The following is a 15,906-nucleotide window of genomic DNA, read 5'->3' on the forward strand; positions in this document are numbered from 1 at the left end:
TACGGCCGCAGATCTGATGATACGATTACAAAATCGATCATCGACCTGCGACCTAGGGTGTCCTGGTGCCATGTGCACTTATGGACATCCTTATGTTCGAACATGGTGTTTTTTATAGACAAACTGTGGTTTGCACAGAAGTCCAATAACAAGACACCCTTCGGGTTCAGATCGGGCAGGCCGTTCCTCCCAATCACACCCCTCCAGGTCTCACTGTCATTGCCCACGTGAGCGTTGAAGTCTCCCAGCAAGACTATGGGGTCACCAGATGGAGCACTCTCCAGCACCCCGCCCAGTGACTCCAAAAAGGGTGGGTACTCTGAACTGTCATTCGGCGCATAAGCGCAAACAACAGTCAGGACCCGTTCCCCGGCCCGAAGGCGCAGGGAAACTACCCTCTCGTCCACCGGTGAAAACTCCGATGTACAGGCAGCAAGCCGGGGGGATACAAGAATACCCACCCCAGCTCGCCAACTCTCACCGAGGGCAACTCCAGACTGGAACAGAGTCCAGCCCTTCTCCGGGAGACTGGTTCCAGAGCCCAGGCCATGTGTTGAGGTGAGCCCAACTATATCTAGCTGGTATCTCTCAACCTCACGCACTAGCTCAGGCTCCTTCCCCACCAGAGAGGTGACATTCCATGTCCCAATAGCCAGTCTTAATAACCGGGGATCGGTCCGCCAGGGCCTCCGCCCTCGGCCACCGCCCGACACACACTGCACCCGACCCCTACGACACCTCCTGCGGGTGGTGGGCCTACAGGAGGGTTAACATTTAATCCTAAAATCAAATCCCAAAGCCTTCCCAGCAATCCTTTGACTCAGCTCCTCAGTGTTCTTAACCTCTTACCGTTCACCAGGTCACCAAACTGCATGTTAGCCACATGCTAAACGCATACAGCTTCAGAAACTAGAATATATCATTTTTCAAATATCTTGAATGCTTTAAGAATTTTGTTACACCATTTGGACCAAAGTTACAGTTACAGTGAAACCAAACAAAATGATGACACTGATGATAGAACAACTGTAACATAGATGTCCTGATCATAACTGAAATGGTTTATACCAGGGAATTTTATGGTAAATGCATCATAATTACACAAAAATACTTTTCTGTTTATACAGCTTAGGTGTTGCATGAATATGTTCAGATGCACATGAACTTCATATAAAACATGGAAATAACCACAATGATCTCACCAAGTTGTTTCCATATTACTGTTTTTAATCCTACAGTTTGCCATTGAGGCTCTTGCTCTTGGTTATGACTACATCTGGAAGAGAAACTAGTACACTGTGAGCCACCATGTCACATAAGAAATGCATAAGTGTGACAGTGAGGAACACAGTCATATATCATGAAAACTTTAAAGCCATCACCATATTCGATAATTCAGTTAATGAAAAACAGTGCAAGAGGTTGTGGAGAGAGAAATAGTATTCTACAGAGAGTGAATACTCTCTGTAGAAGTATTCACTCTACAGAGATGAATACAGAGTTCAACTCCATTCTGCCTGATAATGGAGATCCAGAATGGAGTTGAACTCTGTTTTCCACAATTCCTCAATAGTTCCTGTAGGAAACCAACACTTAACTGGTCCAAAAGGGTGCTTCTGAACCCTGTGCTTTCATTTATCTCTCTGATGACTGCTGTTCTCAACCTGCTTGTCATCATTTCAGTCTCCCACTTCAGGCAGAGATCACCTTTTCAATTGTTTCTACAGTTTAAGTTTTAGAAATTTGAAAACTTAATTTACATCATAGGAATTAGCTATGAATGAATGATGTGCAACTGATATATTTCCTTGGTGTAGTTCAACTATGACCCCTAAGCTGCCTAAGCTTAGCCATACCTTAATAATGTTAGCACTGACATTTTATCATTATTAACATGTAATAAATCATTTTCTGTCTCCCTGCAGGCAGCTCCACACACCCAGTAACATCATCCTCCTCTCTCTGGCTGTCTCGGACTTTCTCGTGGGTCTCCTGTTGATGCCAGGTGAAATTTATAGGAACTCGACTTGCTGGGTACTTGGTGATTCCATGTGTTCTCTTTATAGCTATCTGAACTGTAATATTGTAACTGCTTCTATAGGAAACATAGGGCTGATATCAGTTGACCGCTATGTGGCTATTTGTGACCCTCTGCATTACCCTACCAGAATCACTGCGGTGAGAACCAAACTCAGTGTCTGTCTTTGCTGGCTGTATGCTGTTTTCTACAGCAGCTTCTATACCAAGGATGTACTGATTGAACCAGGCAGGTATAATTCCTGCGATGGAGAGTGTGTGTTTGTTGTCAGTGAAATTGCAGGGATTGTTGATCTTGTTTTATTCTTTATTGTTCCAGTTTCTATCATCATAGTTCTGTATATGAGAGTGTTTGTGGTGGCTGTGTCTCAGGCTCGTGCCATGCGCTCTCATGTTACAGCTGTCACACTTTAGCTTTCACTGAATCAAACAAAGCTGAAAGCAGCCAGGACTCTCGGGGTCCTTGTAGTTGTGTTTCTGGCAAGTTTCTGTCCATTTTACTGCTACAATGTTGTTGAAGGCAATGTGATTAATGCTTTATCTGCATCTTTTGTGGTACTTGCATTTTATTTGAACTCTTGTCTCAACCCACTGATCTATAGTTTGTTTTACCCCTGGTTAAAAATGCTGTTAAACTTATCATCACTTTGAGGATATTTAAGTGTGAGAGCAGTGAGACAAACATACACCAGAGTCAATAATTATTGAAATCCTGCTCTACGATGATTTTAAATCAGTAAAACAATAATAAACAATTGTCTGGAAATGTAAAACTGTTTTCTTATGTATAGAGAATTGATGGGTTTTCAGTTTTGTGCAAAGGATACAACTCAGTATTTCTAGTATTGAATTCAGTACTTAAATTGTGAGACTCTAATTAGTGTAAACATACTTATCTCAAAGTATTCACTTTTTTGTCTTAAAGAAAAAATTATTTTGACATTGACTATAACACTGAAAGAAGCTTTGAATTAAGTACTTAGACACTCATGTAGATCAAACCTCTTCAGGTTCAGGATCATCTTTCACCCTTTTGAGAACCTCTTATACTGAAAAAAAAAGAAGGGAAAATATGTACTGCAGAAAAAAGAGCTAGTTAACAATTTCCACACAGAATATAGCTTATAGATTAGTCAGTAAAATTACTAAAGCAAGTATATTACATTACATTATTAATTTTAACACAATTTTAATTTACAAGAAGAATGTTAAAAAAGTTAAAAAAGCAAGAAATGTATTAGAATAGTAGTGCAGGCTAGTGGAGGAGTGTAGGTAGGTAGTAGATGAATTATTATGCATAAATTACCATAATAAATTGATAAAATAAAAAATGTACTTAAATGAATCTAAAAAAACAAACAAGCAATGCAATTAGATGCTATAGTAGTGTAATGAATAAATACTTTTAGAGTAATAAAACTTTAATGTCAGAGAAAAACTTACTTTGGTATTTTTGATCAAAACAATTCTTACTAATAACTATTTTTACTTGAGAAATATCTGTGCAGTGATTACAAAGAACTCATTTTTTCCAAAGTATTTAAGAAAGTTTTATCGTCAGTGGTTTAAGTAGCCTGTTCTGTGATTGCTGTCTATATCTTCCACTAGTACCATATTATCCTACATAATGTTATTTTTGTTGACCATATGAAGATATAAGTAGATTTTTGGGCTCACAGACTAGAGAGGTACTACACCAGTGTGATGTGGAATAAACTAAATAAATATATATCAACAAAGACCACAATTTCTGTAAAGACCAATTTAAAGACTAATATAAAGACTAATAAGGATGTTACAGTTTAACGTGAAGTATGATTAACATTTACATTAAAACTCCTTTTCTTTTTACATGTTTTATACATTGCTGATATTGCAATCAACTATAAACTACAAACGTCTGCAAGGGGACTGAAAATGCAGCTAGGACTGGCAGGTGGATAGTAAAATAAGTGAACTTTAAAAACTTACATTAATCATGATGGATGATTATAAATACCTGTGAGGGCCAATACACCACAGTATGGGTGAACCTATCTGAGGATGAGGTGTCTGTAACACAGCAGAGACCTAACAAATTAACTGCCCTCCTACGCAATCACAACATAGGCTCAGAAGGTAGACCTGGTCATCTACTAATCAGAATGATGGTTTGATTCCTGGCTCTTTCACTCCATGAGTTAAAGTGTTCTTGGCAAGATACTGAATTGCCCCCAATGCACCCAAAGTGTGTGTGTGTGTGTGTGTGTGTGTGTGTGTGTGTGTGTGTGTGTGTGTGTGTGTGTGTGTGTGTGTGTGCGTATGTTTATAATACCTTGTGGGGACAATTTTCCTGATATATACTACGTTGTGGGGACCAATTGCTGCTTGTGGGGACTGGAACCTTGTCCCCACAAGGGGAAACCCTGTTTTTGGGTCAGGGGTCAGAGTTAGGGCTAAGGTATGAATTGAGTTTAGGTTAGGGTTAGGGTTAGGTATGTGATGGTTAGGGTTAGGAAAAGGGTAAAGGTAAGGTTTAGGCTGTAGAAATGAATGGAAGTCAATGGAAATTCCCCACAAAGATAGCAAAACACACTTGTGTGTGTGTGTGTGTGTGTGTGTGTGTGTGTGTGTGTGTGTGTGTGTGTGTGTGTGTGTGTGTGTGTGTGTGTGTGTGTGTGTGCTTAAATGTGTGTGTGTATGAATATGTGAATATGTGTACGCACATGAGTGAATGTACTTTGTAGTGAAAAACAGTTGAAAAGTTTTAAGTAAAAACCATAAACAAGTTACATTTACCATGTGTCTGCTATATTTTTCTGAATATGCCCCACCAGCCTGAGACCCCACCCACTTGCATGCTGACCTTCATTCATAGAAGCATGGTTACCAGTGTAACTGTCCCATCTATTTCATGTTGGGTAAACACACCAACATATGGGTCTATAGTATACTGAATGATGTAAGGAGGGAGATATTTTATTAGCATTTTATTGATAAAGTGAAAACACAAACCCAAATTACTCCAACTATTAGTATTGCTGACAAACCAAAAACATGAGATACCTATGATGGTTGCTGGAACCTATGAATTGAACTTGCTCAGTAAATTGGGCGACTTATAGTAGAGGGTTTCCATTTAAAACTGTTCTGGGGATAGGTGATTGCAGAGAACAGAGCAGTATACAAAACCAACTTCTCATTCGAAAGAAATTCTGCTCAGCACCAGAGTCTACGAGTGTGTGCAAAGGGAGAGCATCTCAGCCCAAGCAGAGTTTTGGAGGCTAGGGAGTTGAGGCAGGCAATCAGTTTGAGAGCTGCCTCTCAGAACTCCATGATCTTTTGGTTTAACTGGGCTGGTTGACTGAAAATGACTCAATTGCATGAAGCCTACACTGACACTCTGCAGGTGTAAATGGAGCCCTCCTCAACTGCATAGTCTCAGCTGAAGTGGAAGTGGTTTGGGCTACAGCAGGGTTGGCCCTCACAGTGAGTGTGGGGGATGGATGGAGCCCTGGTGGCAGATAGAGCTTGGAGCTCTTCCACAGTCTCTTCATAATTTAAAGCCCAATCCAGTACCATTTCCTGTAACAGTCCCACAACGTATGATACTTTTGATTCCTCTGTGATGAAACATCTTGGAAGCCAGTTGAAGATTAGTGCGCACAGAAGAAGAAAGCTGCGCCAGATGACCTAATTTTAAAAAGTCTTGGGTGTGGCATCTTGAAACACTGATTGCAGAAATGGTGACTCAGTAGAGCAGTTAGTGGAGCATGTTGGGGAGGGCTTAAGTGAAGCTCTTGAAGCACAATAGTAATCTGAGATAACTGCTGATTAGTAACATGCTTTTGCTCATCCAGGGATCAAAGAGCCTGCTCATGATTTTCTAGAAGATCCCGGAGTAGCCAGCACCTGATTGGGTTCAGTGCTTAAGCAGTTCATTCTGTCACCAGAACTGTGGATCCAAATGTAGACACTGAAACAGAAAATGGTTTACAGTTTTTATTATGAAGAGAGGGGTTTTCCAGTGGAGACTGGTGAAAAATTGTGATGAGCGGTGAATTGAGCAGGGTTATGGCCAAACCGGGGACCTGTTCCAGGGTCCCCGGTCGACCACTGGTAGGCAGAGGTGGCAAGTAGACCAGCAGGAAAAGCCAGGAGTCATTGCTGAGGAGTCAACATGGGTGTATAAGCACAAAAATTCAAATGCAGTTGTGGGGTAATATTCTTTTATTCTAGCAAACTACTATATCTTGGAATGTTTGTGCTGACAGATGATGCTGAAACACAATGGTTTTTCACTTTTAGGAATATAAACCTAGCACAAAAAGTAAGGAAATTAGTGTTTGGTTGTTAATTTCATTGTTGTAATAATGCTTCTTGGAAATGAATCTTATACTGTTGGAAATCCTGTTTATTTCCTCTTAAATGGAGCCCATTGACATTTTGGTTGAGCAGCAGAGTTGAGTATGTTGGGTGCGCCCATGAAAAGCTTGGCAAGTCTTCTCTGCCAATGCCAAACAGTTTATTCTGCTATTGACTCTTGTTTGGTGTTGTTTATTGGATTGGATGATTGAAGTCTGAAGAAAAAAGACATATTGGCAATTTAACAGTTAACCCATTTAACAAACAAGGGCCTCATCAGTATGTGGAAGAACCATACATAGCCACAACAGCCTGGCACCTCCTCCTCATACTGGTCACCAGCTTGGTCACACACTGCTGTGGGATGGCATCCCATTGTTCACCCAACATTTGTCGCAAATCAGTCTAGTTGTGTTGGTCACACACAAACAGTATGCCTAAACTGATCCCGCAAGTGCTCAGTGGGGTTGAGGTCAGGGCTACAGGCAGGCCATTCCATCCTTTCCACTTCCAAATCCTGGAGGATAATGTCTGATAAACCTGACTCTGTGGGGATGAGTGTTATCATCTTGAAGGATAGAGTTTGTTCCCAGACTCTGGAGATACGGGATTGCCACTGGTTGCAGGATCCCATTTCAATATCTCTCTGCAGTGAGATTGGCTCCAATGGTGACAAGTCTTGTTTTTCCAGTGAGAGAGATGCTGCCCCACACATCACACTGCCTCCCACATAACATTCCTCTACATTGTTCAGGTTCCAGTGCACATGCTGCTGACACCACTTCTTGCAGCCCTATGATCAGGGGTGAAAGTAGTTTTAAATTCTTGCCAGTACTATGATAAAAACATTATATATATATATATATATATATATATATATATATATATATATATATATATATATATATATATATATATATATATAAGGCAGAAAGTAGAATCACATCACAATGTGAAAAATATTTTTGTTGTTAAAAAATTGAGATGTTTGCTCACGCTGTACACTTAACACAATTGATGACCACCTCATTCTGGCTCTCTCCACCAATACAAAAGTAAATAACCACCAAACTTTCTCAAACCCCAATCCCCTTGGCAACCACCGTGTTTTGGAGGTGAATGCACTCTCATGTAGCGTAAATGAAATCTCTGGTCATAAGCAGTGTTTTTGAGCTGTGCTGTATTGTTGAAATTGAGCAGAATAACATGAAACACAATTAGTTAATCTCTCTATGTTTTTAATTGAGAGAGTTTGTAAAAAGCAGACGTCGGTCTGCTTTTTACAAAAAGAAGGGGAAGAAAGGAGAACGACGAAAACACAAAAGACAAATAGAACTTGATGTCCTTCACAAAATCAAATAAAAAAGTTAAAGAATGAAGTAAGTTAAGAATAAAGTAAAATAAGAATTAAAAGAATAAGGGACACGGGTGACGGAGGTGAAAGCCCGAGTGTAGGATTGATCACCTCACTGAGAAACCTCACTGGGTTTACCAGGTTTAGAGGTCCTTGCGGTCTGTTTAGGATATAAAAGCAACCATGTAACGGTTTAGAGGGACCGATGTCTCAGAACACACAGCAAAAAGCTGCCAACCCTTAAAAGTCTGGGATGCAGGGTTTCGAGGCCCCTCAATTAATTCTGAATCATAAAAGCAAGCAGTTTGGGTTTTGAAGTCCTTTGATTTAAGATTAACTGTAAAAGCTGGCCCCCAAAAATAGGGAAGTAGGGTTTCGAGGTCCCTCAACTTATTCTAAAACAGAAGAACAAGTAATTTGGGTCCAGAAGTTCTTTTGCTTCAGAATAAATTGTAAAAGCAGCCCCCTGACAGGGAAGTAGGGTTTAGAGTTCCCTCAGTTTATTCTTAAGATTAAAAGCAGGTAATTTGGGTGTAAAAGTCCTTTTCTTCTTCAGAATAAATTGTAAAAGCTAGCCCCTGTAAAGAAGAAATAAGATGTAAGTGATAAAAGTGTAAATGAGTAATGATGAAAAGGAATAAGAATAAAGTTAGAGAAAGAAAAAGCCGCATTATCTGGAGAGAAGCCCTCTTTTGGAGGCTGCATTAGGCAGGCCTAAATCCTAAGTAAAACATTAGAATTGTTTTATTAGGTCAGTTTTATGAAGGAATAAAAACTGGGGGTGTAGGGAGAAATTCAATAGAGAAGGTTCCCACTCTTACATAGTTGACGAACATGTATGATGCAGCCCTTTTACTTGAATCTACACCTCAGTAAAGGTAGCATAAACTAAAAGGTAGGAAAAGATAGAAATAAAAGAAATAAAAGGAAAGAAGCGGCATTAGTAAAGCATGCTATTGGTATGAATGAAGTCGACTTGAGCTTGTGTGTGTGTGTGTGTGTGCGCTATGTGTGAGGAGAAGCTTATCACCCCCTCCTTTTCATGTCTGTGCATGTTCTTGGGTCTGTCTGTATGTATGTGTGTGTGTGTGTGTGTTTGCCCCTGTTGAGAAAAGTTTTGTCCCTTTTGTCCCCTGAAGAGCAGAGTGGTGTGTGATTAACAAATTAAGTTTAATTGGCTTTAAAGAGAAGTAAAAGGTTGTGTAAAATTGAATAGTGGGAGTAGGAGATTTGATAATTGGTGTTAACATTTGACAAAGTGATAGTTTGGCTGGATTTGTAGGTGTGTATAGTGGTGTTTTGTACATGAGAATAATCATTTGTTGCTGTGAATATTGCTTTTTGGAGTATTTTACATATACTGTTGTAAATCGAACACGTGGTTGTGCAGGATTTGAGCAGGAGGAGAGACAGAGCTGTGAGGCCTCTGTCTACTCAGGGTTGTAAATCATCCACTTGTGGTTTTGTGGGCCTTTTGGCCAGGCGTCCATTTTGGTTTTTGGGTGTGTGTGAATTCACCGTTTTGTCAAGGCGAGGTGTGTGTGAATTTGGGCCTGTCCTTTGTGTGTTTATGAGGAGGAGTTCCCCCTCCTTCCTTTTCATTTTTCCTGCGCTTAGAGGCTGTGTGTTTGGATGTGGCATCTTGCCTTATGCTGGTTGGTAATTAAAGTAGAGGTTATAGATGTTATATTGTTGGTAATGATAAAATACACAACACATGAGTTGTCTGTTATTGTTAGAAATTCAGACATTTCTTTGAGGGATTTATAGTTTACATGTCTTGGGGGTTCCATGTTTCTTTTTGAGGGATTTTGTTAGTTTTATGGTTCCTTAAAAAAGAAAAAGAAATAAATTGGGTTCTAAAGTAATGGGTTTATAGAGAGAGGTTTTTATGAGCCCCACAGTGAAGGACATTCTAAGAGGTAACCAAGCACTAATGGTTAGGGTGTGTGAAATGCTTGACTGTGTAATAAACTTGCTCAGTTGATGTTATACTAAAATGATATGTGGAGGATGGATATTATATGTATGTGTGATTTTATATGTTAATACCTGAACTAATCCTTGTCTTTTCTCTTTGTCCTGCATGAGAGACAAGGGGAGGGACAGCATAGCTACAGCCAGAGGAGACTGACATCTGGCCAGAGCCTGAAGGCCAGTGGATCAACCTCCTTTGAAGGCCAGTGTTCTTCTTATTCACAAACTCTTTCTGATATGTTCTCTAAACATTTATAAGTACATATTTACTTTGTTTTCATTTACACGTTTTATAGATATATATCTCATTTGGCATTTCATATAGAACATCTGCTTGATTTCAATTCTCTGACAATTTGGCAACAGATTGGACACATTTATGGGGTTTATACTTTGTTGATGTTAGTAATTGTGTGTTTTGAAGTGTATTTTGAGCTCTATTCGGGGTTGGACGTTATTGGTGTTATCAAATAGTGAATGATTGTTGGTTTGACAAATTTTGTGTGGACTTTGGACAAATTTGAGTTATATCGTTATACTGGGGTGAATAGTTTTTGCGTCAGCACGTTTGTATCGCTTCTGGTGTTGGCAATTTAGTGTTTATTGATTGTGGCCTAGTGACTAATAAGTAATTGGTTTAAGATTGAGAAAAAAATCAATTATTGCTAATGATAAACAAATAAACAGGTAAATAAAATTGTCTCATTACAATAAAATTGATTAATTGGAAATAAAACAAGTTAATTGAAAATTTATTGATTATTTGAAAAAAAAAAGGGGGGGGGGGGGTTTGAGAGTTCATTAAAATGTCTGACAATGCTATCAAAGTTTTGAAAGCAATTACCCCAGTAGAGGTAGTTCAACGGAGTAATTCATTAATTAAATTACTCATTGCAAAGACATCAGAAAAATGGCATAAACGATGGCCACATATTGATCAACCCTGGCCTAAAGATGGAACTTTAAATCCAGATGTAATTCAAACCATACCGGTGCTTGTGTCTACATACAAAGCGGAACAAAAGAAGGGGAAGAAAGGAGAACGACGAAAATACAAAAGACAAATAGAACTTGATGTCCTTCAGTTTTTTGAAAAAGAAGGGCAGAAATTGATGCAAGCAACTAAGGACAAGAAAAATAAAAGTCTGGAAGATATTGAGAAGAATACAAAGTCAACACAGAAACTGATGGCTGAAATTAGTGTGACTTTTTCACATCTCAATTCAGTGGACAAGTCCCCTCTTATGAAAAGTAGCTTAAGTTTGAAAAAGTATACCCTCAGCTTCCAGTGGTTAACCAGGATGGCAACTATCACATTAAGGATGACAATGACAGAGTAATTGAAGTGGGACAAGCTGAGACGACTATAAAACTGATTCCAAGCTCTAAAAGTAAAAAGAAGACATCAACCTTGAAGATTAGGTACAGAAGGATGGAGGAACAAGGTGATGAGGGAAGCGACCTGGAAAGAACTGTGAGTGGATATGATCCTCAAATCAGGCGGATACTAATGAAAGCAGAAAAGAAAGGAGGAAAGATGAAGAAAAAAGAAGACTCAGAAGACGACACTTCTGAGGAGAGTGTGGATGGAGATAGTGATGAAGAATGGGAAAGCAAAGGTTCTTCTTCAAGAAGGTTCCTCCCATCTGCATCCAGCACAAGAATTGAAGAGGACAGACAAAGGACATTAAGAGATATTGAAAGAAGTATTGATGAGTGCTTGTCATACTTGGATAAAGATACTGTTTCAACTAGTCAAACCGCTTTGGTGAACCAACTAAAGGAACTGAGGGCTCAGAAAAAAGAGCTTCAAAAGGAAGAATCTCAGAAATCAGCAATGACATTACGTCTAAGAAAGAGAAAAACGCCTGAAAAGATGTGTCCAGTAATTATAAGGGGACAGACAATGGAGTACAAGCCCTGGCAGAAAATGGACTTGTCAGATATACTTGAGAAGCTCCCTACCCTTCAAGATGGCGCTCATCTGTGGATCTCAAAGTTGGAAGAGATAATGGTGGGAACACAACCAGTAATGAGTGACGTTAAGAGACTGTTAGCAAGTCTTCTTGGAATTCCTGCTATGGAGGAGCTTTTGCAGAAAGCAGGACTTAATAGATATATGGGGACAGCTGTGAATGATCCAGAACTTTTTGCTGCAAGCAGAGGACGAATGTGGCGAGCATTGAGGGATACATTCCCAACTAATGTGTATCCTGACAATATTCTTATTGAACCATTGGGACAGGAAGAAAATCCGAGAGCATATGTGTCGAGAGCCCTTCAATTTTGGAGGAATGTCACTGGAAATGATCCTGATTTGAATCAAATGGAACAATCAATTTTGAGAGCTAAGATACAGAAGGGACTACCTTTGCCAGTAAGAAGCAAATTGGCAGAAGTAGTTGGCCTTGGAAGCATGGAGAAAGGAGTATACACGGATCACATTGCCCACCAAGTGGAATTGTATCCCAAAAAGGAGTGTGACCAAAAAGAACAAGATCAAGAGACACTCAGAAAGCTCAACCAGATACAACTAGGAGAGAGTAAGAGGAAGGAAAAGAAGCAAGCTGTTGTCAAGCAGAGCCAGTCCCCATCAGATCAACCAGCAATACAAATGCAGCCCGATCAGGCTGAACCTCAACTGTTTCAGCCATCATCGGTGATTCCAGTGGCCTCTTACCCTCAGTCAGTGTATAATCCAGTGCAACCCTGGAGGGGGTCATTTAGATTGTTGGGTTTTCTCTCCAATTACTGTTTCAATTATTGTAGGGTCTTTAATCTTATATTCTAAGTTGCCTTGAGGCGACTGTTGTGATTTGGCACTAAATAAATAAAACTAGATTGAATTGAATTAAATAAGCAGGAAGACCCAGGACCATGAAAATAATCTAACAATAATAAGCAAGTTATTAACCAACTTTGTTAGTGGCAAAAAGTGAAAGTGTGATAGGTTGTGTTGAGACAAAGAGGAGGGTTATCATGTTGCAGACTGAAAGAGTTTGCTGGGAGGGGGGAAATAAATCAGCTTTGTGAGAAAAAGTTCTGATCAGAGCTGCAGGAGCTGCAGCTGCCTGATGATGGAGATACAGAAAGGAGCTGAGCTCTGTTTCCCACAACTCCTCAACAGTTCCTGCAGGAAGCCGACACTTCACTGGTCCAAAGCTGTGCTCCTGAACATTGTGCTGTCCTTCATCTCTCTGATCACTGCTGCTCTCAACCTGCTGGTCATCATCTCAGTCTCTCATTTCAGGCAGATATAAATTTGAACTACAATTAATTATAACTACAGTTTAAGTTTAAGATAAATGAAAACTTAGATTTACATCATATGATTTACTGATGAAATAAGTGAAGTGAAAGAAGTGAATTCTGCACATTCCTGCTGTATTTTAACTTTAATTGTAATGTTTTATCTATTAGTCTGAATCATCACCTTACTATTGCAGCATTTTTCAATGAAGACATTCTGACAGTATTAATGTGTAATATATTTTTTTCTTGTCTCCTTGCAGGCAGCTTCACACACCCACTAACATCATCCTCCTCTCTCTGGCTGTCTCAGACTTTTTCGTTGGCCTCCTGTTGATGCCGTTAGAAATCATTAGAATCACAGCCTGCTGGGTGCTTGGTGATCGCATGTGTTCTCTTTATGTTTATCTGACATCCAGTCTTGTCTGTACTTCAATAGGGAACATTGCCCTTATATCAGTTGACCGCTATGTGGCTATTTGTGACCCTCTGCATTACCCCACCAGAATTACTGTGCCTAGAGTCAAACACAGTGTTTGTCTGTGTTGGTTTTATTCAACAGTGTACAACATTTTTTACACAAAGGACATTCTGATTGAACCAGACAGATATAATTCCTGCTATGGAGAGTGTGTGTTTGTTGTCACTGAAATTACAGGGATTGTTGATCTTATTTTATTCTTTATTGTTCCAGTTTCTGTCATCATAGTTCTGTATATGAGAGTGTTTGTGGTGGCTGTGTCTCAGGCTCGTGCCATGCGCTCTCATGTTACAGCTGTCACACTTCAGCGTTCACTGAATCAAACAAACAGATCTGAGCTGAAAGCAGCCAGGACTCTTGGGGTTCTTGTAGTTGTGTTTCTGTCAAGTTTCTGTCCATTTTACTGCTACTCACTTGTTGAGGAAAATGTAGTCAATGATCCATCTGCATCTACTGTGATCATTTTCTTTTACTTTAACTCTTGTCTAAACCCGTTGATCTATGCCTTGTTTTACCCCTGGTTCAGGAATGCTGTTAAACTTATCATCACTCTGAAGATCTTGAAGCATGACAGCAGTGAGGCAAAAATACTATAAAAAGACTTTAAAATTTGCTCTCCTAAAGTATAGAGTCAGTGGTGCAGTGTTTAGCACTGTCACCTCACAGCAAGAAAGATGGGGGTTTGAATCCAACCTGGAGCATTTCTGTGTGGAGTTTGCATGTTCTACCCTTTTCTGTGTGGGTACTATGGCTTCCTCACACAGTCCAAATACCTGCATGGGTTTAAGTTAATTGGGTGTTCTAAATTGCACATAGGTGTCAAGGGTTGTCTGTCTCTATGTGCTTGTATTTCATAAGAACCATATTTCAATGGGCTTAGAGGCCCACTGGTCCAGGAAGCAGCCCACACTGTTAGGGCCAATGTTAAAAGAAAAGAAAAGAAAAGAACAAACTGAACAGTTTTATTTTTTTAATGGCATGACAGAGCATAGAGAGCATGGACATTGAAAGACTTGAGCCTACTCAGTAGATACACGTGATTCTTGAAGACACCGTCTGTGTTGTGAAAATAATGAACACATTAATACTGAAAATCTTTCATTATTAAAGAATGGTTAAATGCAGTCAGTTTAACAGGCATTGTTGAGCCAAAAATATTTAACTAATGTACTTAATTCATTCATACCTAATTCTAATGTGGTTCCAAAATTGTAGTTTCATTTTAAAAATTAATCTCTGCTCGAAGTGGGAGACTGAGATGATTACCAGACGGTATAGAACAGCAGTGATCAGAGAGATGAAGGACACAGCTTTGGACCAGTGACGTGTCGACTTCCTACAGGAAGTGTTGAGGAGTTGTGTAAAACAGAGCTCGGCTCCGGTCTGTGTCTCCATCATCAAGTAGCTGCAGCTGCTCCTGCAGCTCTCTGATCAGAGCTTTTCCTCACAGAGCTGCTGTACCACAAATCATTCCCCTTCATCTAAAACATTCTTTCTCATAAACGTCTCTTGTTGCCGTTTGCACGATCCTATAAATTACTGTCATCCTGTGACTTCAGTTGGCTATTGTCTCTGAAAGCGGGATTAATTCAAATCAAGGAAAATTGTAGTTTTAGAAACTGTACATGCTTTTCCTGTGTAAGGAGATGCTGAAACAGTCACAAAAAATTGAGAATCATTTATTCCAAATGAGATTTATTCTGAGCTAATTTAGATGAGACTAAGTGAGAACTAAATGAGTGAGTGTGGGAAATGTGTCCCACACATACAAGATTTCCAACCACTGCTTAGAATGCACGCACTACATTGCAATAGGTTTTGTATTCTAAGTGTTAATGACTATTGCATGTTTTGATGATCTGTACAGCACTTTGGCCAATAGAAGTTTTTTTTCAGGTGCTATAGAAATAAACCTTGACTTGACTCATGTTAAATTAACATTGATCATTATAAAAGGTGGTTTGAGGATATTTTATGATATAGCAGTTAGAAGAGTGTGTAATGCTTCTATTAGCTATGCATGGTCATATAACTAATACCAAAATTTGCAAAATGGTTTGGCCATTTTTACTTTCAATAAAATGTATTTAATTTTTTATTGTGGTTATTTTTCATGTAGGACAAGAAATTGTATGATTTGTGGTGTTTTGAGTACACTGAGTACAAATCTCATAGTCTGAGAAACCCATTTTATTCAACATGCACATGCGTGTGATATAGATTCTGTGCAGAATTTTCTATTGAATTAGTTGTACATTGCTATTTTTTGTCATTGAAAATGTATTTTTACAAATCTGTGTCCAATGATCAGGTTCTAAAGACAGTGGAATGTCTTTTTCCCTTTTAGAGATGGGTAAACATGTTGAGTCCGTGACTGAAATTAATCTGTACAGTTTAGAAATCTAATTTATTTGCTGTGCAAAGAGTTCAGTTCAATTCAATTTTACTTATATAGTGCAAATTC

At 39.3% G+C, this 15,906-nt stretch overlaps 1 protein-coding gene across 1 annotated transcript; it reads left to right on the forward strand.

The window, feature by feature from the left end:
• Nucleotides 1-12,789: 12,789 nt before the first annotated feature.
• On the forward strand, nucleotides 12,790-14,038 carry LOC115801313 (trace amine-associated receptor 13c-like). The gene is made up of 2 exons (XM_030759092.1): nucleotides 12,790-12,962; nucleotides 13,225-14,038. Exons 1-2 carry the CDS (start codon nucleotides 12,790-12,792, stop codon nucleotides 14,036-14,038), a joined length of 987 nt encoding a protein of 328 aa, XP_030614952.1.
• Nucleotides 14,039-15,906: the final 1,868 nt, after the last annotated feature.

This window comes from Archocentrus centrarchus, chromosome 21 (genome assembly GCF_007364275.1).
Source record: "Archocentrus centrarchus isolate MPI-CPG fArcCen1 chromosome 21, fArcCen1, whole genome shotgun sequence".
Lineage (NCBI taxonomy): Eukaryota > Metazoa > Chordata > Actinopteri > Cichliformes > Cichlidae > Archocentrus > Archocentrus centrarchus.

What these genes read in the sequence shown, in the direction of transcription:
- LOC115801313 (XM_030759092.1), top strand. Translation starts at nt 12,790, where the DNA reads ATGGAGATACAGAAAGGAGCTGAGCTCTGTTTCCCACAACTCCTCAAC. An exon ending in ATCTCAGTCTCTCATTTCAG is followed by an intron (nt 12,963 to 13,224) that starts GCAGATATAAAT and finishes GTCTCCTTGCAG; the next exon opens with GCAGCTTCACACACCCACTA.